This window comes from Pongo pygmaeus, chromosome 15 (genome assembly GCF_028885625.2).
Source record: "Pongo pygmaeus isolate AG05252 chromosome 15, NHGRI_mPonPyg2-v2.0_pri, whole genome shotgun sequence".
Lineage (NCBI taxonomy): Eukaryota > Metazoa > Chordata > Mammalia > Primates > Hominidae > Pongo > Pongo pygmaeus.
In genome coordinates this window covers 66,451,951-66,477,387 of record NC_072388.2, presented here as the reverse complement: position 1 = coordinate 66,477,387, position 25,437 = coordinate 66,451,951, and the positions used below count along the sequence as shown (strand labels likewise).

Genomic DNA, 25,437 nt, shown 5'->3' with positions numbered 1-25,437 from the left:
GTCAGGAGTTCGAGACCAACCTGGCCAATATGGTGAAACCCCGTCTCTACTAAAAATACAAAAATCAGCAGGGCGTGGTGGCGCGCGCCTGTAATCCCAGCTACTCATGAAGCTCAGGCAGGAGAATCGCTTGAGCCCGAGGGACGGAGGTTGCAGTGAGCCGAGGTCGCACCATTCCGTCTCAAAATAAAAACAAAAACAAACTGTGGGTTTGTTTGTTTTGAGACACGGTCTTGCTCTGTCGCACAGGCTAGAGAGCAGTGGCATGATCTCGGCTCACTGCAACCTCGACCTCCCAGGCTCAAGCGATCCTCCCGCCTTGGCCTTCCACAGTGCTGGACCACAGGAGTGAGCCAACGCGCCCGGTCTAAAAACGATTTTAATCTGTCCGCTGAACTATTGCCCCCGACGAGCTTTGTTCGAAGACAGTCAACGCCGGCCCGGAAGAACGCACAGCCATCAGCCCCCAGCAGAGCTCTCGGCGCGCAACTGAGGCTGCGCAGGCTTAGGGCGGGGCGTGGTGACGCGCTGCCGGAAGCGGGTCTGGAGCGGGCGAGAAGGCTGGAGCGGGCGAGAAGGCGAGAGCCGGCGAGACGGCTAGGGCGGGCGAGACGGCTAGGGCGGGCGAGCGCAGTGCCGCGCCGGGCGGTGCGGTGCGGGCGGCCGAGTGGGGGCGTCATGGAGGATGAGCGGAGCTTTTCGGATATCTGCGGCGGCCGCCTGGCGCTGCAGCGCCGCTACTACTCCCCGTCCTGCCGGGAATTCTGCCTCAGCTGCCCTCGGCTCTCGCTGCGTTCGCTCACCGCTGTCACCTGCACGGTGTGGCTGGCGGCCTACGGACTCTTCACCCTCTGCGAGGTAATGGCAAGTCGGCCCCTCCTCGCGCTCGAAGGAGGGGGTTCGGCTTTGGGAGGGTCTTTGGGGTCTTTGGTCGATCCCGGACCTCTGGTCGGCCCATCCTACAGTGATAGGACAGGAGGGCGGGAACTCACGGGTTTTGGGGACGATATTCCGCTGCTGGACAGCTCTTTAAATGACGTTTAGTGAAATGTGTGCTCCTGGACAGTACATTCCCCTTCCGTGGCTGTGCTCTGCTCGGTGGGTTCACTCAGCATACATCTGGTTCTTGCGCGACAGCCTAAAACTTTAACTTTCATGTGTTCTATGTAGTATAGGCGCGCAGTAATTTAATTCCAAGAGTTCAGGGAACTACTAAGTGGGTCTTCCTCGTCCATCCCTTCTGCTCCTCAAAGGAGTACTGCTGACAATACTTTATGTAGACTTCCACAAACTGTCTTTGCCTCCACAAGTGTGTGTGTTTATCCGTGTGTATAGATATAGTTCTTCCTAATCTCTGTTTTTCAAGGCAGTTTTTTAACCCTCCCTCCTCCCAAACCCTTCCCCAATTTCAAGTACTTTCTAAAGGATTATGAAATTTTGGACGTGTGTGATAGCTGTGCTCAATTTCCAGATTCATTCCTGTTTTCTCTGAGCCTCAATTTTCTACATCTCTAAAATAGAATTCATGCCAGCCTTACCAGCTTCATGATATTGTGAGGGTTAAATGCAGTAACTTTGTGACAGCTCTCAAATAAAAAGAATTATCCTAATTTTCAGGATAAGTTCTAGTTTAATATGTAGTGCCTGAATTGAATATATTATCCCAGAAGTGATCTAATCAGAGCTAAGTACAGCAGGGCTATTTATTTCTGTAACTTGGATATTGTTTCCATTACTGCATCCATTAGCTTTTTTGCTGTCAAAGCGTGTTTCAGAGCATGGTAATTTAGCATAGAAATATGCAGAATTAAGACTGTCCTAATTGTAGGAAACTGTATCTAACTATCTAAACCGTATGTTTGTTCAGGCAAAGCACTGTACCTCACGCCTGTAATCCCAGCACTTTGGGAGGCTGAGGCGGGCGGATCACTTGAGGTCTGGAGTTGGAGACCAGCCTGGCCAACATGGTGAAATCACATCTCTACGAAAAATTCAAACATTAGCTGGGTGTGGTGGCACACGCTTGTAGTCCCAGCTACTCGGAAGGCTGAGGCGGGAGAATCGCTTGAACCCGGGAGGTGGAGGTAGCAGTGAGCCGAGATCACGACACTGCACTCCAGCCTGGGCAACAGAGGGAGACTCTGTCTCAAAAAAAAAAAAAAAAAAAAAAAAAGTTTGTTCATAAGTCAGTTAAAATGATGATTAAGTTGACTTGATAGCCCCCCTAAAATTTAATTTATTGTATAGTTGAATTTTAGTACTAGCCTGAGTTCTTACAGCCTATGTATGTGCTCATGTGAGGAGAAGAAAATAGATACTTATTAAATGCCCACTGACTGCCAGATGCTTTACTGAATTCCTTACTTTAGCCCCAGAACGAAGGAAACCAAGGCTGACAAAGAGCAATGACTTATCCAAAGTCTCAAAGCAGTAAATGGCAGATCTGGGCTTCAAACCAAGGGCTTTCTGACTCTGAGACCCTTTCTTTTCCTTTATACCATTGTATAGCTGATCTTAGGCAAAATTTAAAAACAAAAGCCTGCTTTTATGCCAGGTCCCTTCTGTACTTATCTCTCTCATGCTGGTGTACTCTGTTTACCCCCACCAAGTACCCCAGGACTCAGTGACCACATCTTCCTTTAAACTCTACTGCAACACTTTCTAAGGGCTCTGTGTGCCAAAATTTCTTACCTTTCCTATTCAAAACTGTTTATGAGAGTAATGAATATCTGGAATGAGAAGAAATCTGATTGAAGGAATTCATTCAAACATACAGCTTAACCCCAACCCAAATTAATATTGAATTGTTTGAATTCTACACAGAAAAATGAAATTGAAAAAAATGCAGATAGTAGGGCATGGATTGCTTTTATTGGAAAGCTGACATGGATCAAATCAAGGATTTATTGTTCTTCATCCCTTCATTCCTTCTTGTTTTTGAGTTTACAGTTCTATTAAAGTTCCAGGTTGTTCCCTTGTTTATTCCAACCTGGAATGTTCTTCCCCCTTCCCTTTCAACTAATTATATTGGTCACTAACCACCACTTCCCCTGCACCAATTAAATCCTATTTCCTTGGATGTGATGGGATATATTCTTGTGTGCTTTAATGTCTTCTTCTTTCTTTTTTTTTAAACTTTTCTTTTGGCACTTATAGTCAGTATCAGAGTATCCTCCAGAATATTTTCTATGTATTAATCTTGCCTTTAATAAATCTATAAGGGTCAGGGCTGAATTGTATTCCTCTCCATTCTTCTTAATGCTTATTCAGTGCAATTAATTAACTCAAAATTAGATCTTTCTGGATCATCAGAGACCCAGTACTGAATCCTCCATTCATCAATCAACAAATAATTATCTAGCACAGAGATAAGGAAACTTTTTTTGTCTTTTTGAGATAGGTTTCTTTCTTTTTTTGAGACAGGTTCTCACTCTGTTGCCCAGGCTGGAGTGTAGTGATGTGAATACCTCTCACTGCAGCCTCAGTCTCCTGGATTCAAGCGATCCTCTTATCTCAGCCTCCTGAGTAGCTGGGACTACAGGCATGCGCCACCACACCTGGCTAATTTTTGTATTTTTTGTAGAGACAGGGTCTCACTAGGTTGCCCAGGCTGGTCTTGAACTCTTGGCCTCAAGCGATCCCCCCCATGTTGGCCTCCCAAAGTGTTGGGATTATAGGCATGAGCCACCGTGCCTGGCCCAAACATTTTCGTTAAAAGACTAGATAGTAAATATAGCAGGTTCTGTGGGGTCTGTCTCATAATATTCTTTTCTTTCTTTCTACAACCCTGTAAAAACTTAAAAATCATTCTTTGCTTGAGATGGGCCAGACAAAACCAGACCACAGGCCCAAATAGTTTACAGATCCCTGATCTAACACTATAGGTTAGCTATGAAAAAGTAGAAAGAGACCATCAAAGAAAACCAGAGCTAGTGAGTAGTTGAAGTGGTACAAAAACCAGATTTTATTCAGGAACTACTACAGTAGAGGAAAAGAGACTTCAGTGTAGAATTCCAAATTTCCTCAGTTCTGAATATAGCATGGACAAGTGGAGATTTATAGCCAAGGAGCAGGGGGGCAGTCAGTGGATGGAAAATTACCCAAAGGAAACATCAGGGGCAAGGTGGGATTCTGGCTAAATTGACTTGACAGGATTCTTGCTGAAGGCACGCTGATCAAATACCAAGGGTGGGAATTCTTTCTAAACCAATTCAGCAAGATTCTTGCTACAACTGGGTGGGTAGTGCAGGCCCAACAAAGATGTCAAGGTCACGGCCTAGACAGCTTAGAGGAACCTGACCAGAAGTAGATAAAGGAGGGCGTCTTGTCAGTGCAAAGAATAATAAGATACTTCCTGCCCTCAAGGAATGCAGTCCAAAATTACAAAATTTCTTTGATTCTAGGTCATCAATAATTTTTTTCATGTGCCAGTATTCTAAATCATAGCTTTGCCGGGCGTGATGGCTCACACCTGTAATACCAGCACTTTGGGAGGCTGAGGCGAGTGGATTGCCTGAGATCAGGAGTTCGAGACCAGCCAGGCCAACATAGTGAAACCCCATCTCTACTAAAAATAAAAAAAAAAAATTGGCATGGTGGCGGGTGCCAGTAATCCCAGCTACTAGGGAGGCTGAGGCAGGAGAATCACTTGAACCCGGGAGACGGAGGTTGCAGTGAGCCGAGATCACACCATTGCACTCCAGCCAGGGAAACAAGAATGAAATTCCGTCTCGAATGAATGAATGAATGCAAGCTTCTGGGAAAAAAGATAAAACAATGCCACATGAAAGAAACACACACCAATAGGAAAACACATTTTAACTTCAGAAATGTTAAAGATTGTACATTTGTCTTAGTATCAAGGGAATAAATAACAGACACCATTTTTTGAGCCCTTAACATATCACTTAGTCAACTGTAAGTAACACAGAACAACTAAAATAGCCTTAAGAGATAAGGACCTTTTCTATTAACAAGAAGTCATAAGGTAGGAGGGCTCCAGAGTTCACATAGAGACTCATTTGATTCCAGCTCTTGTCATCTTACTGCTGACACCCTTAGTGTGCCCTACTTGTCCTCCACCTGGTCCTCCAAGTGCAGAAACTGTACTTCCACCCTTAGCGTCCTCTGGTTGTGCTCTACTAGCTCTCCACTGGGTCTGGCAGAGGCCATAGTAGTTCCAGGTATCTAAACCTCATGATGAAGAGAACGTCTCTTCTGCAGATTTTTAAAGATAAACTCAAGTTTTCCAGAAGCCCCTCCAGCAGATCTCCCCTCACATTTCATTGGCCAGAGTTGCGTCACATGCCCATTTTTAAAGCAGTCATTGGCAGAAGGAGTGGGAACCAATCATGATTCACTCACAGTTCAACTGGGGCTGGTGGGTGGCTGTTTATTAGGCAAGCCGTAGTATCTGCTACACTGTGTTAAGCACTTTATAATTGTTCAGTCTGTGATTTTGCACTATATACAGATGGTTCCCAACTTAGGATGGTTTTACTTAGGATTTTTTTGACTTTAGGATGATGTGGAAACAATACAAAGTCAGTAGGAACGGTACTTCAAGTACCCATACAAACATTGTTTTTCACTTTAAGTATAGCATTGCATTGAATAAATTATATGAGATTTTCCATACGTTACTATAAAACCAGGTTTTGTGTTACATGATTTGCCCAACTGTAGGCTAATGTAAATGTTCTGAGCACGTTTTAGGTAGGCTAGGCTAAGCTCTGATGCTTGATAGGTATATTAAGTGCATTTTTTAATTTTAATTTTTTATTTGAGTGCTAGAACTAAATATTAAATGCATTTTCATCTTACAATGGGTTTATCAGGACACAACTCCCTCCTGTATTCTGCTGAGGGAGTGTGAAAGGAAAAGATTTGGGGTCCTTTTTTTTTTTTTTTTTTTTTTTGAGATGTCTCACTCTGTCATCAGGCTGGAGTGCAGTGGTGCGATCTCGGCTCACTGCAACCTCCACCTCCCAGGTTCAAGCGATTCTCCTGCCTCAGCCTCCAGAGTAGTTGGTACTAGAGGCGTGTGCCACCACGCCCAGCTACTTTTTGTATTTTTAGTAGAGACGGGGTTTCACCATGTTGGCCAGGATGGTCTCGATCTCTTGACCTTGTGATCCACCTGCCTTGGCTTCCCAAAGTGCTAGGAGTACAGGCGTGAGCCACCTCACTCGGCTGGGTCCTTTCTATTTTTAAAGAGACAGTGTCTTATTCTGGTACCCAAGCTAGAGTGCAGTTCTATGATCATAGCTCACTGCAGCCTCGAACTCTTGGGCTCAAACGTTCCTCCTGCCTCAGCCTCCCTAGTAGCTGGAATTACAGGTGCAATCTACTGCGTTCAGCTGATTTAGGCCCTTAAGTTGGAATTTTGGAAGAAAAATTTCTGAGATTGCTGTGATGGTGGACATTTTGCTGATGGAGGTTTCCCCTAGACCTATCCATTTGTTGTCTGGATCTGTTTCACTGTATACTTTCATAGCACCTCAGAACCCAAATAAAAGCAATTTCCTTTTCCTTCCTGCATGTTCCCCTCATCTGACGAGAAGAAAGGCTTTTTTCCTCATTGCCTAGAGTTGACTGGTACCACTTGGTAATCTTACTGCCTATGTCTGGCTCTCTCTTCAGAACAGCATGATCCTCTCTGCTGCCATCTTCATCACCCTCTTAGGTCTGCTTGGTTATCTCCATTTTGTGAAGATTGATCAGGAGACTCTGTTAATCATTGATTCCCTTGGCATTCAGATGACTTCATCTTATGCTTCAGGCAAAGAAAGCACTACCTTCATAGAAATGGGCAAGGTCAAGGATATTGTCATCAATGAGGCTATTTACATGGTAAGTATTTAAAAGGTAAGTATTACAGGCCTCTCTGGAGGAGGTAGCCAGCCCATGGGATGTTCCCAGATTTAAACTAAAACCATAAAAGTGAGACTTATATTTAAAAGGTAAATCTCTTTATTTTTAAAGAGATGCAGCAGGTTTTCATGGATAGGGAATTAGCATTTCAACTTTATCTTCAAGACCAACTTCAGAATTATCACTGGCATTTTTTCCTTCTCTTTCTTTTTTCCTTTTTTTTTTGAGACAGGGTCTCACTCTGTTGCCCAGGCTGGAGTGCAGTGGCTCGATCACAGCTCACTGCAGCCTCAACTTCCCAGGCTCAAGCCATTCTCTCACCTCAGCCTCCTGAGTAGCTGGGACTACAGGCATGCACCACCATGCTTAGCTCGTTTTTTCTATTTTTTGCAGAGATGCAGTCTCACTATGTTGCCTAGGCTGGTCTTGAATTCCTGGGCTCAAGCCATCGTCCTGCTGTGGCCTCCCCAAGTGTTCAGTTTACAGGTTTGAGCCACTACGCCTGGCCTTGTCTTTTTTCATTTAAAGAATGAGAATATACTTTTCTCCCACTTCAAAAGCTATCAAGTGTTCTACTACTTAACCATTTGTGAAAAAGTGTTGAGGCTTCCCTTAGAAAAATAGAATGTGGCCAGGTGTGGTGGCTCACGCCTGTAATCCCAGCACCTTGGGAGGCCAAGGCGGGCGGATCACCTGAGGTCGGGAGTTCCAGACCAGCCTGACCAACATGGTGAAACCCCGTCTCTACTAAAAATACAAAAAATTAGCCGGGCATGGTGGCAAGCACCTGTAATCCCAGCTACTTGGGAGGCTGAGGCAGGAGAATCGCTTGAACCTGGGAGGTGGAGGTTGCAGTGAGCCGAGATTGCGCCACTGCACTCCAGCTTGGGCAACAAAGAGAGACTCTGTCTCAAAAAAAAAAAAAAAGGAGAAAGAAAAAAAGAATGCAAAATGAGTTTCACTTAGACTTTGCTATTTGATTTATTTTCTTACAGCAGAAGGTGATTTACTACCTCTGCATCTTATTGAAGGATCCAGTGGAACCACATGGGATATCCCAAGTAGTACCCGTCTTCCAGGTGAGCATAGAACACTTTTACCATTCTCCAATTACTCCTCAACCTTTTCATTAGGAATGTAAATTCCTTTTGTCAGAGTATTGGAAGACAGCTGACAGCTGTTTTGAGTGATAATTAGGATTTCAGTTATTTAAGAAGTTCCTCTCTGAGGCAAATATAGTCCTTAAAAATATTCATGCACATTTTGTTTTATTTTAGAGACAGAGTCTCACTTTGTCACCTAGGCTGGAGTGCAGTGGTGTGATCACCACTCATTGCAGCCTCCACCTCCCAGGCTCAAGAAATCCTCCTGCCTCAGCCTCCTGAGAACTTGGGACTACAGGTGTACACCACCTCGCCTGGCTAATTTTTTTTTTATTTCTGGTAGAGATGAGGTCTTGCCATGTTGCCTAGGCTGATGTTGAACTCCTGAGTTCAAGCAATTCTCCTGCCTCAGCCTCCCAAAGTGTTGGGATTACAAGCATGAGCCAGCATACCTGGCCTCATGCACATTTTAAAGAATACAATCAAATATATAGCAACTTCTGCCTATAAATCACCATTCATCTACTTTGTCAGTCTACTACTGTACACTTTTTTTAGATAGAGGTAATTGATCTCACATTGTACACTATTGTGTGTCTTGCTTTGTAAATAATTTAATATGTATGTATCCTACAAAGGCCATTATATTTATTATTTTAAATAATTATATTGTATAATATGTTGAAATATCAGTTTATTTAGCCACTCTTGCCAGCTTTTAAAATCATGCCTGGGTTTTTTTGTTTTGCTCTTACAAAAAAAAAAACACTTACCAGCTGGTGCAGTGGCTCATGCCTGTAATCCCAACACTTTGGGAGGCTGAGGCAGGCAGATCACTTGAGCTCAGGAGTTCGAGACCAGCCTGGGCAACATGGTAAAACCCCCATCTCTACAAAAAATACCAAAATTAGCTGAGCGTGGTGGTGCACATCAGTGGTCCCAGCTACTCGGGAAGCTGAGGTGGGAGGACTGCTTGAGCCCAGGAGGTCAAGGCCGCAGTGAGCTTTGATCATGCCACTGTATTTAGCCTGGGTGACAGAGACCCCATCTCAAAAAACAAAAATTATACAAATATAATAAATTACAAAATAATAAATTTAGAGGTAGGTATTTATGCATGTATTTATGTATACAGTTAACCCTGCCGCACTGACCTTTTTCACAAAGGGTTTAAGATAAGCCAAAAAATTATTTTGCATTATAATTCAAAATTATTTTATTAAAGCTTATGGATAGTTTTATAGATTTCTAGTGTTTAAGATCGGGCTCCAGAGATTGGACAACTTTATCATACTTTGGGGATTTTGTACTTCTTTTTCTACCATCCTGGCTAATAGTGGATTTAGCTTTTTTAGCTTAATATGTAGGTAAAGGCATTAAATTTGTATCTCTTTAAATGATAGGCTTTTCATATTTCCTTGTATTACCTATCAGTATTTCCTCTTATTTTAAACTACCTATCTTCTCTATTAGTCAAGTAGAATCTGAATATTATGTATTTGTATCTATTTATATATATTTTAAACAATTCTTTATTTTCATACAGCCTAGCTGGGACTCTTTCCAGCAAGGTGTGCTGAGGCCTAAACTTCTTAACTCCATGAGCTCACTGCTGTGTCATTTATACCCCTTGATGTGGGTGAGAGATTGAAGTTGCACGTGGGCCCGGCACCATGGCTCAAGCCTGTAATCCCAGCACTTTGGGAAGCCGAGGTGGGCGGATCACTTAAGGCCAGGAGTTCAAGAGTAGCCTGGCCAACATGGTGAAACCCCGTTTCTACTAAAAATACAAAAATTAGTTGGGCATGGTGGTTCGTGCCTGTAGTCCCAGCTACTTGGGAGACTGAGGCACAAGAATCATTTGAACCCGGGATGCAGAGGTTTCAGTCAGCCGAGATTGTGCCACTGGGCGTGGTGGTGAGCACCTGTAATCCCAGCTACTCGGGAGGCTGAAGCAGGAGAATCGCTTGAACCCGGGAGGTGGAGGTTGCAGTGAGCCAAGATTGCGCCACTGCACTCCAGCCTGGGCAACAGAGCAAAACTGTCTCAAAAAAAAAAAAAAAATTTGCAAGTGGATGCAGCACCACTGCACTCCCTTATGTTCTCACCTTGACTCCGCATTTCTCCCCTTTGGAATTCAGAGTGCCAAGCCCCGGCTGGACTGCTTGATTGAAGTATACAGGAGCTGCCAGGAGATCCTGGCACACCAGAAAGCCACATCAACAAGCCCATGAGCCCCAGCGTTCAGAAGGCCAGCATTGTCTTCCATGGGAGATGACTCTTAAGCCATAGGGGCTGGTTTTCCGTACTCCAAACCATCAGGTGGACACAGTCTTAGGAACCATTATGGATGTAGTGCATCTTAGAGCCATAGAGCAGGTGACTGGAAATGTAACTCAGTATATTTCCGTGTATTATAGTGTTTTCCTTGTAAGGTTTTGCCTGCTTTACCAAAGGAGGGGAGACCTTAAGAATTTTGACACAGTATGTTAAAAGTAATGTCAGCAAAGAACACTTTCGGAAATTGCTAAGCATGTTCAGGTTTACTTTGTTGATGTTTGTGAAGCAAAACAATGGGAAACTGACATCAGATGTCTTGAGAAAGCTATATTTTCCAATAGTACCCCTTCTGTAAAGTTACAAAAAAAACAAGCCCTCCAGGTACTGGTTAGCAGGAAGAAATGTCCTACAAAAGACGAGTCTGTCAACCTAGTGCCTGTGTTCTGTACAGGGCTTATTTATTTACTGTTAATAAACAGATCCTCCAAAACACACAGTTACCTGGTTCACAGATAGCTGCTTTTTATTGACAAACAAGATATTTCAGTCATGGTGTCAAGCACATTAATACTTTTCTGTTACTCAGCATTTTTTTTTTTTATCAGTTCAAAAGCTACTTTTGCCAAGAGGGATGAGACAAAAGGCCAGACAGAAATTGAACTTTGGTTTTCAGACATGGGACTCTCATGTTAACAAAGAATAAATAAGCAAATTATTGAATCCTTTGTTTCTAAGGCAGTTTCTTCTGTATAAAATTAATAAACTAAAGGGTTCCTGAAGGGGAGGAGAGAGGGTGGGGGAAATAGACTGACCCCAAATTCAGTGTGAATACAGCTCCATTCTTGTTTACTCTTCCTTCGGACTCCTACTTTTCTTTTAAACTCTCTGGGTAGATAATGTTATCCTTATTGGCCTTAGAGATACCCAAGATATTATAAAACCAGAGCTGTTATGTCTGTCACCAGCCTTGCAGGAATTATTCAGGAACCTGTGGTACATGTGACTTGTTCGAGGTAGAAATGTCTCAGCTAGATTCCCAAGTCCTGGGGTGAAAGGTGTGAACAGAAATGGCTGTAAAACTACTTGCCTTGCAAAGTCAAGTACATTTAAAAGAGGCAGAAACTTGGATGTGCTTCTTTTTTCATCATGCTTGTCAGTTTACGGGGTGAGAGAAGAGAAGCTTACAGCAGCTGAGGTGTTCAGATAAATTAGTTCTGGCCTCGCAGTTTTTGCTGTGCACAATATACACACATTGTTGGGGTTTAAAGGCTTGGTTTTGGGTGCTACTGCTAAATATACAGTTTTCAGCACTTCACTGACACATAGTAAGGCTGCCTTAGAGCTAGGAAATAAAACTCATTTTCTTAGATGTTGGAAAATCAGAGTATGAACTCTTTCGTTTTGTTTTTGTTAGGGGAGGGTGTATCTACACCCTGTCTAGAGGAGACTGTCTAGTCTCCTCTGCACTCAATCAGAAGGTCTGAATTGAGGGGGATTATGGTATTATCAGTAAGGCAAAAGCTGAAAGAAACTTTCTTTTACCTGTTACTCTTAGGCTAGGGCAAATGTCACATATGTACCCTCACCCTCAAACTAATTCCCAGCAGAAGTTTGCCAGAAGTCTCAAGGAGCATATCCAGGCCCACATGCCTGAAATAGTCTTCTGTGTTTCTGACTCATTTTTGGTGGTCTTACAGCAGCAAAAAGCAGAGTGCATTTGCTTGGTCTTTTACAAGAACAAGGAAACAAATGATGGCCCACTACAGTGAACACAGCCTTCACTGAGCGCTGTCCAGTCATTAAAATGAGACAGGGAAGGGTCAGATTGGACCTACCTCCTGCCCTTGCTTGCACATTGCGTGGTACTGGGTTTGGCCTACAGTCCAGTGTGAGGAAAACAGCTTGAATCTTAGCAGGGATAGCATGTTACCCTGCAAAGACTGCCCCAGAAGGGGCTGTACCAATGCCTACATACCAATAATGGGGAAAAGTGAGTCTATTCTTTTTTCGCCAACTCTGCTAGCACCTTTCCCATTTGGGAGAGGCAGCCCAATTTAGTGAGTTCTAGGCTTCTGACAGAGTGTAGGAGAATTGGAAATTTTAGTCCTATCCTGTTTAGCGACGTTCACAAAACTTCAAGTATAAATAAGACCATATACAATATTAAAAAATTAGCTTCTGGGCTGGGCGGTGGCTCATGCCTGTAATCCCAGCACTTTGGGAGGCCAAGGTGGGCAGATCACCTGAGGTCAGGAGTTCGAGACTAGCCTGGCCAACATGGTGAAACCCCATCTCTACTAAAAATACAAAAATTAGCCAGGCGTGGTGGCGCACACCTGTAATCCCAGCTACTCGGAAGGCTGAGGCAGGAGAATTGCTTGAACCCTGTGCACTCCAGCCTGGGTGACATAGTGAGACTGTGTCCCCCGCAGACCCAGAAAGAAAATTAGCTTCCTTGAGAGTACCAGTGCAGAAAGCCTTAACTTATAGCACTGATGCCCTCAGTAACAGTGGATCATCCCTGTCTATGTCTAGAATCAGGTAGCATTTGGAGTCATTATTCTTGTGAAAAAAGGAATAAGTGGTTTTAACACTGGGTCTGGATTTTAAAAAGTTGAGCCCTGAAACATAAGGCACCTAGAGAGTAAAGGCTTCACAGAGGCTAAAATACACATTTCACACAACAAGAGTAGCCGGGGGCTGTTAGACCCATCACAGTAGTATCATACCCTAGGATATATGTCTCTAATTCCAGAGGCACTAGTGGTGGTGGGGAATTGGGTAGGAGAAATATTCACAGCAACGTTGGCCCCTTGGTAGCACAGGAAACAGAAGAAAAGAACTGTCGTCCATCCAGTTCCCACAGTTGGCAGGCTCCGGGTGGGTTGGTGGGTGGGTTCACAGTTGTAGTGCAATGGTTCATATAGCTGGCCATGATGAAGGTAGCTTCTGCAATCTAAGAGGAGGTCAGAGATGTGAAGGAATTGAACTAGCCTTGGCTTGAATCCTGGCTTTCTTACTCATTAGCTCTTATGCTGAGTTCCTGGGCCTCAGTTTATTTAATCTCTTAAAATACCCACCTGGGAGAAAATATCCAAAGGGAATCATAACTCTGCGGTTCAGAGGCCCAGTGGTGTGGGCTCCTGTTGGTCTGGAGATCCTCTGAGATGCACAGTGCCCTTCTGAGAAAAGGAGGCCCAGTGTTCTGCTCTGGTTAGCTCTACAACCAGGGAAGGGGCCTTCTTAAGAAAGGGATCTGGAGATCCTCCCCTTTAGCAGGGCTGGTAGTAAAGGAGTAGGTTTGGCAAACTCTAACTTTAGGATTAAAAAGGAGAACAACAGGGTTTCCAGTTAATCACAGGGGAGTCAGGAACAATAAACAATAAATCAGAACTTAGGTTCCTGAGCCTTTGTAATTATTATTTTTGCTGGTCAACACTTCCTGTATTGAGTAGGAACAAAGTCATTAAAGCAAAAGAGGTCTTTTTGCGGTCTTCCCCACAACAAGGAAAAGGGAGCACTGTGGGACTGTCCCACTTTGTAGCTAGTGTTGGGTCAGCAGAACCCAGGGGTAACATGAGAGCACCTTAAAGAGGAATCTGCCCTGCCTCGAGGCCTGCTGCAAGGAAGAGAAGAGCACGTAAGCACCCAGCTGAGGACTGCATGATGCTGGGGCTTGAGAGAATAAAAAAGAAAAAGTGAAGAGCATAATAGTAGCTAGGCCAGAGTTAGTTCCCTCCTAATATGTCCCTTTACCTACTAGCTGAACATTGATATGGAGATGCAACACCACCTGAACCTTTGGAATACTAATTACAGACAAGACCAACAATTTTATCTGGGCAGGGCCCTTGTAGAGCACTAGCATAACCCCAGTTTCCTTTCCAAGCTCCAAGCCCACCACATCTTGCCAGAGTAGAATGTTTTAGCAGCTGTCAGACCTACCTTGGGAGCAGCCATCTGGAAGATCAACTTCTCAATGTGGCTTTTTCCAGAGCTCTTGTCTGGGATAGATCTAATCACAAGCATGAAATCATCCCTGCAGCCACCAAAGGTTGTCACTGAAGAGTAGGGGTAAGTGACGTGCACTTGCTGTGGAAAGGAACCAATCAGTTCTGGGGAAACTTTCCACCTGTCCCCTGAGCTAGGAACCAGCATCCCCTGTCTCTTCTAGGCACAGGAAAGGAGAACTCCCAAGTGGTCATAATTTGGAGATCTCCATCTTGAATGTCTACAAGCAGTGTCTAGACTAGAGGACAGTGGTGCTTGGGCAGGAGTGGGGGTAGGGCACCCAGGGTCACTTGGTTCAGGCTTTTGAGTCCACAGAGGAGAAGAAAAGACCATGTTGAGGAAGAGGAGGGGTCAGGGAGCAGCCTGCATCCTTTCATACCATAGTGTTGTGGTCCAGGATGCTGACACCATCCTCATTCACAGCAATCCACACCAGAGCGTTCTCCTTGGAAGACAGCTGGGCAGGCTGGGGAAACAGAAACAACCCATCAGATATATCCATAGTTAGAGATTCTGAACTATAAGAACTTTCTGAGAGAGAAGGCACATCCAGGGATCTGCTAAGCAGTGATTTCCAGCCACCTCATCTTGGAAAACAAAGATGGTATTTGTACAGTGTGTGCAGGAAATAGACAAGGCTGCTTGTGACAGAAGACCCTTGGCCTTGGGGCTCTGGCCACCTACTAACCATCTCAAAGGCAGAGGCGATCATTCTTTTGGTGTCCCTAGAACCCATGCTGCCACAGCACACTGGATGGAAAGCTCTGTGCTACAGAATAGAGGCCAGCCCTGGCTGCTCTGTTAGGGGAATGGGGAACAGATGGTTTTCTCCTAGTCTTGGAAACACGGCATTCCACCTATAGTCTTCAAGCCGAAGTGCTTCTGACTTCAACCAATCTCCTAGGTGCTGTAAAAGAAATAGGAAAGCAAGAATGCAGTCCTGTGGCTTTAGGCCCTATCAGTAAGAAAGTGACTATTTAGTGGACATTCCTGTAATGACTGATTTTCACTGCCAGGACTACAGTATGGTAATCCAGAAAATCTCTCTCTTAACCCAAAGGGAGGCAGGTAGACATTGGACATGTCACCTTTTTCAGAAGCTTTTCCTAAGCTCCCAGACCAAGTGGGTCCCCATTATATGCCTTTATAACACCTCTGTACATCTCCTTCATAACACTTGTGATGGCTTATGAATATATGTTAAACATATAGAGAAAAAAATGAATACGATTATTTGATGAATAAACATCTCCTGCACTAGATGGGAAGCTCCAGGAAGGCAAGGACTGTGTCTGATTTTCTCACCTCTTATAACCTCAAACAACCAGCACTGGACATAGTAGGAGCTCAACTATTTGTTGAATGAATGAATGGCCATTTTCTGATCTGTGGCTTCAGTAAACAGGATCACTGCCCAGCTTTGAGCTGTAATTATCTATAATGTTTATGCACAACAGACACCCAGTGAAGAAAAGTTCCTTCTGAAATTACTGTTGGCCACCTGGCCTTCATACAGAGGTGAAATTAACTGTTGCCTAAGTAATTTGATTCCCCCGTATGCCATGTCAAACCAGTGGAGATGTATTTGTTTAGGTTATACATTGTTCTTTCAAACTTTAAAACAAATGAAAGCACTCTTGAGAGGGCTGTTACATCAAGTTTGAATCTTTGTGTGTGTGAATTAGTTGATCACATCTTTTCTTTTGGGGCAGTCAACAAAGGACAAATGAAGATAAGCAATCACAATTCCGCTCTGGACCGTGGAAAGCTGGAGTAGGCCAGAAATGGTGGAGGGATAGTGACCTCTGGTGGTTACTGGTATGGAGGCAGGGGCTGCAAATTGGTATGGCTCAAACATGAGCAGCTGGGGACACACCTAAGGGTGTGGGCAGCTCCTTCCACTGGCACTTACCTGAGCAGCAAAAAGTTTAGCACCAAAGAAAGGCCATTTCCTGGCCACGGTCAGGTAGATGCGGATGCACTCAGGAGGGGAGCATCCTTGCAATGTTGCCCATTTTGTGGTCAACATATCTGCCAGGTGCCTGGTATGGGCAGATGGAGAGAAATAGTGCCAGTGAAGTGCCAATGTGTCTTCACTCCAGGCCTGAGGCCTCCCCACAGTGACTTGCTGCAAGACCTTGCAGCCTACCTACCTCAGCTGTTCAGGGGGGGCCCCATGTCTGTAGCGCCTGGGGTAGAACCTGTCTAGGACCTGCTGGAGCAGATGCTGAGCCTTGGCAGGGGATGTGCCTCCAGGGCCTGGCAGGGCAGGCTTCTCCAAGTCCCCATATTCTACCTGTGGTAGAAGCATATGAAGAGACCAGTGAAAATCTGATGGTGGATGGGCCGGGTGGGGGCTGTTGAGAGGTGAAATTATTACCCTGTTGGTGGGGTGCGAGTGGATGTGAAAAATACTTTAGAAAAATACTTCATCTCAAGTTTTATAGACACTAGAGAAACAAACTTAGGGCCCTCGAATATTAGAGATCACTGACCAACTTTGATTTTGCAGCTGAGGTGAAGTGCCTTTTCCAAAGACACAGTTAATTGGTAGCAGACAAGGGAAAACAATGTGGAAATTCTGGCTTCCAGTCCAAAAATATGGGCTATAGAACTGAAGATGCTACAGATCCTAGAGTACAGCAGAGTGTTCCAAATGTGGCCTTTGGAGTTGGACACCTGGCACAAATCCCAGCTTTGTGTCCCTGATCAAGTTACTTAAACTCTCTGAGCTTCAATTTCCTCATCTATTAGGTGGGAATAAAAACTACAATGGAGGATGCATATATGCTTAGTACAGGGCCTCCTAGAGAGTATTCCTATTGATGTTTATAATTATAAAGATCAACTATTACTGTTTCCTCTTCCTTTCCAGCATGTAAATCCAGATTCTTATTCTTTTTTAAAAATTTTTAATTTTTAATTTTTGTGGGTATATAGTAGGTGTCAGACTCTCTTATGGGAGCCGTGAAGGTATCCCAGATACCTTTGGCAAGATGGCCTTCTAAATATAATGGGAAGGAGAGTCCAAGTCTGAATGTGTGTTCCTCTTCCTAATTCTACTTAGAAGGTCTGCTGGTTTATAAAGTTTACCACATATATTACATGATACACATTATCCAGGTATCATACTTAGTACAACCCTGTGGAGGCTGGCAGAGGTTTTTTTTTTTTTAGTTGTTGTTGTTGTTGTTTTGTTTTGTTTTGAGACAGAGTTTTGCTCTTGTCACCTAGGCTGTAGTGCAATGGCATGATCTTGGCTCACTGCAACCTCCGCCTCCCGGGTACAAGCAATTCTCCTGCCTCAGCCTGCCGAGTAGCTGGGATTACAGGCGCCCACCACCACACCCAGCTAATTTTTATTTTTATTTTATTTTATTTTATTTTTTTCAGTAGAGACAGGGTTTCACTGGTCAGGCTGGTCACGAACTCCTGACCTCAGGTGATCTGCCTGCCTCAGCCTCCCAAAATGCTGAGATTACAGGCATGAGCCACTGTACCTGGCCAAGTATTTTTGGTTTTGGTATACTGAGAAGGAAGCTAAAGCATAGAGAAGTGAAGTGACTTGGCTAAGACCTCACAGTTGGAAGGTATATAGGACTCAAACCCAGGTCTCTGGATTCCAAGTCCAGCCATCTGCACGCATCCTATATCTGCGGTGAGTGAGGAGCTCTGCTCTGTAGAAGTCAGCTGCTCTCCATCCCAGAGATGGCAAAGCTGCCCTCTCCTGAGCACCACAGGATCTGCAGAATCTCTCCTGTGTTTCAGGCTGCATGGTGCATTCATTCTAAGCTGGCAACCTGACCCTCCTGCTTCCTGAACAGAACCTTACCTGGGCCATCAGGGCAGCCATCTCAAGAGCCAATTCCTTGTTGACAGGAAACCTCCCTGCCACTATCTCTCTACTAGTTTGAGAGGCAAGGAGCAGCCGTTCTCGGTCCGTCTCCCCTTTGACTTGACTGCGAAAGTACAGCCTGCAGAGAAGACAATAAGAAGTCAGGACTCAGCAGGGATCCCAAACAGGGATGGGGCTTTCTCTGGGTCTGTTACCTTTATTTCCAAAAAGATAAACTATTCTTTTCCCACTATTTATGAGCCTATTTTGTATTGCCTCCAGAAACATATAACCGAGTATGACACAGAGCAGATGCAGGGTCATGCTGATCTCATACCAACAGGAGGGCATGGTTCATTCTGAAGATACCATTAAGCCTACTGGATTTAGTAAGGGAAATCTGGTACCTGGAGTTATAGATTAGGGGACTGGATGAGGTAAGAGTCCAAGAGACTATTGGAAACTATTTTCCTGGAGACATACTGAGATGAAGGGATGGGATTTTCTTACTCAAATTGATAGAAAGTCAGGATGTCTACTTCTGTATTTCCTGGAATTGGTATAGGAGGTACTTAGTCTTTAGCTTTAACTAGCTGGTGCTTATACAAAATTTCACTCTCATAAAGTAACACACTTAGCCATCCCATGAGGTTGGTCTATGTTCTATTCTTTTCTTTTTTTCAAGGCAGGGCCTCATTCTGTTGCCCAGGCTGGAGTGCAGTGGTGCGACCTCAGCTCACTGCAGCCTCAACCTCCCAGGTTTAAGTGATCCTCCCACCTCAGCCCCACTGAGTAGCTGGGGCTACAGGTGCATGCCACCGTGCCCAGCTAATTTTTGTATTTTTTGTAGAGGTGGGATTTTGCCATGTTGCCCAGGGTGGTCTGGTCTGTTTTCTTGGCAAATGTCTGTGTGTGTGTGTGTGTGTGTGTGCATATACACACACACACGTGCAGTACAGGGAAGGCTGACAGAAGGCCTGAGCTGCCCAGGGTTTCACAGAGTATCAGCAGCAGAGCCAGCCTGCACCCCAGCTAGTGACTGCCAGGCAGTGTTATATCTGTGGGTCCCTCCCCACATCTGGATAGGCTGTCTAGTCAAGGAGGCGATGAGCTGGCACCCAGTGGCAGCCCTTGTGTTTGGCCCCACCCTCGTGCAGTGCTTAGGACCTGTTCTTGTACATCAGCTTCACGACGCGTGTCCCACCCTCAGACTTTCCGGGGTGCAGCTCCTTCATGGCTTGTTCCCACTTGGAGATGGCATCGCAGATCTTGAAAAGGCAAAAGAAGAAAGTCAGAACATTTCCTGATAAGGAGAGAAGGGATCAAGGTCCAGCCACGGCTGGACTCAGAGCAGAAGAGCAAAGAAAACTAAGGAAAGGTCCTCCCACCAGGAGGCTGACCTGCGGAGCTTCATGCTTCCTGGACCCAAGGTGGCAGCAGCTCCCTCACAAACAGAGGGAACCCTGGACAGGGTGAGCAATAAAGCAAGAAATCTGCCCTGCTGGCGTCACCAGCTGAGGGGCCTCCCCAGAGGCTAGGCAGCCCCATGGCCTTCGATCACCAGCTCCATTTCCATTCCACTGACTGCTATTCTCCTCTTCAACAAATATGCCCAGAGGCCTACCATGTAACAAAGCCTCACAGATGCCCAGACATTGGCAAAGAAGGTATGTGGCATAGTTTTTCCAGGCAATGTTAAAAGACCATAGAAGCCTTTGTCCTGTTAAAGACAAGCAAACACTGGAGCCAAATATGCATCAAAGTGCTAGAGCACATTCTCACAAACACTTATACCCCAGGACAGTAATCCCAGACCACAATACAAGATTGATCTTAAATCCCATTCAACGGCCTTTCCTTATAGAGGGCACCATAAGGACCTGCCTCTTTAAAAGTGTGGTTCAACCTATAAGCATGGCATAGGCCCTGGCAGAAAGGGTAAAAGTGAGGTGCTGGGTACCACATGACGTCCAGGGGGTCCAAGCATACAGCTGTGAGCCTCTGAGTGGGCACGTGTAGGCAGTGGCTTTGTGGGGCCTCGCTGTCCCTACACCAAGCCAAGAGGCTTTTCTTCTGGGTGCTGCACAGCCACTCGAGGGAAGTAGGTGTGTAGCGATCTTGTCTCCAGAGACAAGGGCACACAACAGCTTTTTTCTCCCTGCCCAGGTACATTTTAGGATGGTACAGAAATGCTGACTGGGGCAGCACCTTGGGCTCAGCACCAAATGAGCTACCAAACAGGCACCCATCAGATGGGCTCTTTCCCTACCACCAATATCCCTGAGCAGGGAGGGGCTCAGCTGGCTTAGTGGGAGGCTGTCACCTTGACACTTCCCTGCAGGCAGTGCTCCAGGTCCCTGCCCGAGGGATCGTCCGTGAAGAGGGCAAAGCCAGAGTGGGATGGCTTTCTCATGCCTGTCTCCTGGTTCAGCCGCTGGAGGAACTCATCAACCGTGGAGGAGCCGTCAAAACCAACCACCTGAGGTGGGAGAAGGTTCTGTCCCTGAGTGAACTTCCCAAGAGGAGCTCACTAGGGCTGGTGGAGGGGTCTGGGTACAGCAGGTGGAAAGGAGCAAGGGCAAATAAAAGAGGCCAAAGCAAGTTGGTTTCTGTGTTCATAGGCAAAGGGCCAGCGCATGAGGGATGTGAGCTCATCCACTGTAAACGAACTGGGCATACCTGGGTCCCTCCCTTACCAACAATCTTTTGGAGGCCCTTTCTTATGCCACTTTATTGGCCAGCATCTCAGCTTCCCTGTTCATGCAATGAGTTAATAAGATCTACTTCTGGGGCAACAGTGAAGAATCTGCCAAGCCTAAGGAGCCTTAGCATCCACCCGGCCCAGAGGTATTCTCTGGATGGTGACGTGAGAAGACCCGGGGCAAGGAGCACGCCCAGCTCCTCACCTGGTAAGTCCCGTTGGTAAAGTGTACAGGGATGCTGAAGGGCAAAGAGTGGTGGAAGGGGTTACGCAGCAGGATGGACACCACTTCCATGCGCGACGGCCTGGCTTCCCGCTCCCCGGTCCGCAGGGTCCGCTCCACTGCCCGCTGGCAGTAGGTGGCATACTGGCCAGTTTCACTTCTAAAAAGACAGAAGGAAGAGGGGAGTATTATGGGCTCTGCTCATCTCTGCCACTTTGGCACCCCAGATCCCTATCTAGACTCAGCCAGGACCAAAACTGTAGCTGGGGCAGGTTGTGAGAAAAGCCCTGAAGACTCTGGTCTGGGACATTAATTTGTCATTCAGGACCTTTCTATAGCAGGTTGCTGGCATGGATATTTTCTTCCAGAACCCAGAGGACATAACAACAGAATAGCATTTGGGGACAGTTTGGGGGCAGTGTGGCTTCATGTGAGAGTTGCCACAGTACATCCATGGATACATGGATTGGTATACAGAGAAGCTTAAGCATGCCCAGATCCCCACGTGCCCATTTGTGCACACGGCAGTGGGTGAAGTCTCCACGACCACTGAGTGGTTTCAGAGGACAGGAGTGATCTGGTCTGCCCTAGACTCCTCTCATCCCTCTTATTCATGCGGCAGTTGGCAGTGCTCAAGTGGCAGAGGAAACGGCCAGGTTCACTCACCTGGGATCTGCATGGCGTTGGAGCTGCTGCTTGACATACCAGAGGAAGTGATGCTGAGGCAGGAAAAGTGGAGCACACAGAGCGAGGAGCTGCCAGCACTGCCAGGGACACAGACAGCGTGGGGTGAGTGCTGGGCCTACAGCACCACCTGTCCTCATAGCCCTGAGCTACAGAGCCTTCAGCACTGTTTCCCCAAACCAGAGCCCCCAACTTGCTGTGGGTGCTGGGATGGCCAACTTGGTCAGGCTGTGTCCAGAATGCAATCACCCATCTGTGCACAGACAGCTCAGCCATACTGATGCAGCTTGGAGCACAGAGGCTGCCCGCTGGCTGGGCTCACCATATACCTGCCCAGTCACCTCCTCTCACCTTTCCCACCTGGCAGCCCTTGCCAATGGCTTCTGTCAGCTGCTCCGCCCCTGGCATGCCTACCTGCATGAGGGAGTACTTCTGAGGTGGGCGGCAGCTGGTCTGCTTCATGAGTTGGCAGTAGAGCTCACTCTGCAGCTCGGGGTGAACCAGGCAGACCTGCAGTGCAGTCTGGGCCAGGGACACATGGTAGTCCACCGAGGCAGCTTCCACTGGCACGTTGATGAAGAGCTGGCAGGACTGGGAGGGAATAGCAGTGAGCACAGGCAGACCAGCAGCCCCTGGGTTCAGAGAACTCAATGGCTTGGCCATTTTCCAAGGGCTCCAGGGAGGTTAAAGTTTACTGACAGCCCTTTCTAAGAAGGAGCACTGCTACTGTTGGAGGGCATCTCTGCTTACTAAAAGGGGCTATGGGCTACTTTGGGATAGAAGCTTTCCTTTTTAAAATGTTCTCATTACATCACATAAACAAGACAAATTCATTAAAAAAACAAAAACAGAAAACTCAGACATTCACAAAGGACATGCTAAAATAGGTCCGAATCTCTCAGTCCAGAAGCAACATAAACATCGCCTTTTCTGCTTAACTACAGGAGGAGGGGAGCTCCTCCAGGGAGAGTTTTCATTGGCATTTCCCAAGGACTTGTGCATGACGTTCCAGAGCTGCTTCCCTCCCCGTGACAGGATTACATTCCTGCCATCCAGGAAGTGATAGGGACACTGGGAAGTTTCCTTCCCTTCCTCTCCAGATCCCTCTGTGGGTTGTCCCCAACTGCACAGGTCTTCTCCACCCAAGTATTGCAAGTATCCCAGTGGTGGGCCTGGCCGCCACCCCAATTTACCTTGAAGAGCTTGAGGGCCTCCGTCTGCAAGGCCTCAGAGGGCAGGGTGGTGAGGGAGGCGTATAGGCCGTCTTTGCTGTAGCACAGCATGGGGTGCCTCCAGAGCGGCGAATCTGCCCAAAGCACAGAACCAGAGAGCAGGGGCAGTTACTACTGAGAGGGGACTCACCTCCCACTCACTGCCATCTTTAATTTATGGGGAAGATAGTGGTTTATCTGCGACACTTGGGTTATGCTGGGTTTATCATCCATAGAGTGTGGGGTTTACAGGTGGGCACTGCAATGAGCACCCTCATATAAGCATGGCCTTTCTTGTGGAATGGCAGTAGGGGTGAGTGTGCAAGGTTGTGGGTGTCTGAGTGCAGGTGGATGTGTGCAGGGGAGGCCTCTTTCTTACTGTGTCACGTCTGGACAGAGGAGCATATGAATTGGTCAGAAACAAACAAGCCTCAGAGCAGTGGTAAAGGGGTGTGTGTGGTATATGCCATTAATTAGTTCCTCAGGGCCCTGAGAATCAGTAGCAAAATAAAGACTCCAAGCAGGTTAGTCCGATCCCAATTTAGGCTTCACTTGTTGATTTACAAACTCTAACTACAGATTAACCAGCTACCTTCTTTCCTCAACCCTCTGCCCAGCCAGCAACGGGGCAGCTTTATCCAAGTAAAACATTTACCCAGGTCCCTGGAAAGCCTGCTTCCCAGATAAACTCTCCCAGATGCAGAGTGGTCACCTCAGTATCTCAGCTGGAGACAGAGGGGCCCTGGAGCTTGGATGGGAACTTCCCCTCTGTGGCTTAGATGTTTTAAAAACAGCTTCAGGGTACAACACTGCTTTCTTTGGGATCTTGACCAATAGTCACCAAGCCACTACCCTCCGACCCAAGCAGTGGTGGCCACCCTTGCCTTACCTGGGTCTCCTTCACCATCCATCAGTTTTCCAATGAGCTGCTCATAGGCAGTGCCCACCCTGGCACTGCTGCCACCTGCAGCCACTGTGAGGTGGTAGAGCCACGTATCCTGGAAGAGGGTGGAAAGCCATCAGATGGGGACGGGGTGGCAAGAGTGGAGGCAAGAGCTCCAAGGAGGACTCCTTGAAGGGGCCAAGCCCATGTGGGGTTCAGCTAGTTTGGTTGGCATGAGTCAGGGCTACCTGGAAAGACTGAGGATCAGGTGAACATGAACCCAAGTTTCCAAATTTGCGATTCCATTACATGACCTCAGTGAAGCAATGCTGGTCACTGGGAATAAATTCAGTGTAAAGGAATATTCCCATTCAGAGAATGTTAGTTGCCAAAGTGTCCAAAAGGAAATAAACTTGAATTCTGGGAAGCTCAGGAGAAAGAGAGAAGGGAAGATCAGAATCACAGGTCCCAGCCTGGCCCTGGAGGCCCAGCCTTCTTCCTCACCTTTTCATGCTTGGTGCCAATGAGGAGGTAGGTGGGGCTGTGCTCTGTGGGGTGGATCACCAGGGTGCAGTGGGAGGAAAGCAACCGTCTGGTTCCACCAGCCTCATAGTCCTCGTCTGAGTCACAGGATCGATCTACTTCCTCTATGCGTGCATCCTGCACAGGCAGGCAGCCCAGGGGTCGCTGTGGACAGGAGCCTTCCATGAATGCGAGAGCCAGTAGGGGACAAGGGAGTCTCCTCTCTCTGAATACATAGGCTCCGTGGAGCTGGGAATCGTGGATATGGACTGATGACAGGATGGGGAGGTGGAGACTATAGCATCCCAGCCAGGCTGGCAGCAGAATGAGACTTGCTTGGAGAAGCACCAGAGACCCAGACAGGCAGAATCTCACACTCTGGAGGGATCCAGCCAACTGATTTTGTATTTATTGTGGGGTTATGTGGGGTAGAGACTTTCATCAGGACATGGAGTGGCAGTCATGTGCTTTGGGGGAAGCAGGAGAGTGGGTATTGTGGGGAGGCTGAGAAGTACCTTGTCCTCATGGCTCCGATAGTAGTAGAAGGTTTTCCCAACAAGAGCGCACCAGACCAGCTTGGAGTGGCCATGCTTTACCTGTAAGACAGAAATGAACTGGCATTATGAGAACTAGGTAACTCTAGAAGTAAATCCAGGACTGGCAAAAAGAAGCCACAGGGAGACAGATCTGACCTATGGTAGAGATGGAGATGCCATTTGGGCTCCCTACTAATGGAACCACCCCTTTCACAGTGAGGGTGCCATGACACCCTGCGGCACCCCAGCCATCATGGGCTATTCAGTGACCTATGACCTGCCATGAAACGATTAGCCAGGCCAATCAGATGTCCCCTCCAGGCATATGAAAATGGGAAGAACTTGCTAGGTGGCAGAAGCCACAGTTGTCAGGGTGCCGGGAGGGAGGGAGGGGAAACAGCAGGCTGAAGCCCTTGGGCAACCATGCATCATGAAGGAACAGAAGCTGCACACGGGTGGAGAATGACATAAACGATTGAACGAGAAGCAGAGGCACACAGCGAGCCTGCCAGCCCTGAGCTTGCTGAGTGCAAGTCGCTTTGGTTCCTGCTGGTGTTCTGGTCTAGCTAATGTAC

General features: G+C 46.6%; 2 protein-coding genes across 9 annotated transcripts in view; one reads left to right on the top strand and one right to left on the bottom strand.

The window, feature by feature from the left end:
• Window positions 1-517: 517 nt before the first annotated feature.
• PIGH (phosphatidylinositol glycan anchor biosynthesis class H) lies at window positions 518-10,976 on the top strand. Of its 3 annotated transcripts, none has more exons than XM_054448273.2 (4): window positions 518-858; window positions 6,648-6,852; window positions 7,869-7,952; window positions 10,118-10,976. In XM_054448273.2, the coding sequence occupies exons 1-4, from the start codon at window positions 686-688 to the stop codon at window positions 10,208-10,210; spliced, it is 555 nt and encodes a 184-aa protein (XP_054304248.1). In that variant the 5' UTR covers window positions 518-685; the 3' UTR covers window positions 10,211-10,976. The 3 variants fall into 3 exon arrangements, with proteins under 3 accessions (XP_054304248.1, XP_054304247.1, XP_063507796.1); XM_054448272.2 differs by having other exon boundaries at window positions 524-858; window positions 6,643-6,852; XM_063651726.1 differs by having other exon boundaries at window positions 526-858; window positions 6,760-6,852.
• PLEKHH1 (pleckstrin homology, MyTH4 and FERM domain containing H1) overlaps window positions 10,757-25,437 on the bottom strand; it is a 55,618-nt gene continuing 40,937 nt past the window's right edge. For 3 of the 6 annotated variants that reach the window (XM_063651705.1, XM_063651708.1, XM_054448268.2), the window contains exons 15-29: window positions 24,842-24,922; window positions 24,309-24,491; window positions 23,811-23,919; window positions 22,904-23,016; window positions 22,125-22,301; window positions 21,693-21,790; window positions 21,009-21,186; window positions 20,426-20,581; window positions 19,270-19,370; window positions 18,100-18,241; window positions 16,421-16,563; window positions 16,180-16,309; window positions 14,647-14,733; window positions 14,202-14,348; window positions 10,757-13,212 (exon numbers count right to left, since the gene is read on the bottom strand). In XM_063651705.1, the coding sequence (XP_063507775.1) occupies window positions 13,051-13,212; window positions 14,202-14,348; window positions 14,647-14,733; window positions 16,180-16,309; window positions 16,421-16,563; window positions 18,100-18,241; window positions 19,270-19,370; window positions 20,426-20,581; window positions 21,009-21,186; window positions 21,693-21,790; window positions 22,125-22,301; window positions 22,904-23,016; window positions 23,811-23,919; window positions 24,309-24,491; window positions 24,842-24,922 (2,007 nt within the window). In that variant the 3' untranslated portion in view covers window positions 10,757-13,050. Of the gene's footprint in view, window positions 13,213-13,336; window positions 13,477-14,201; window positions 14,349-14,646; window positions 14,734-16,179; window positions 16,310-16,420; window positions 16,564-18,099; window positions 18,242-19,269; window positions 19,371-20,425; window positions 20,582-21,008; window positions 21,187-21,692; window positions 21,791-22,124; window positions 22,302-22,903; window positions 23,017-23,810; window positions 23,920-24,308; window positions 24,492-24,841; window positions 24,923-25,437 lie in introns of those variants that run through there. The other 3 variants (XM_063651706.1, XM_063651709.1, XM_063651707.1) reach the window with 3 other exon arrangements.

Excerpts from the sequence above, each read along its gene's own strand:
- PIGH (XM_054448272.2), top strand. The coding sequence starts at position 679 with ATGGAGGATGAGCGGAGCTTTTCGGATATCTGCGGCGGCCGCCTGGCG. Across the intron at positions 859-6,642 it reads GACTCTTCACCCTCTGCGAG|AACAGCATGATCCTCTCTGC; the intron begins GTAATGGCAAGT and ends CTCTCTCTTCAG. Across the intron at positions 7,953-10,117 it reads AAGTAGTACCCGTCTTCCAG|AGTGCCAAGCCCCGGCTGGA; the intron begins GTGAGCATAGAA and ends TTTGGAATTCAG.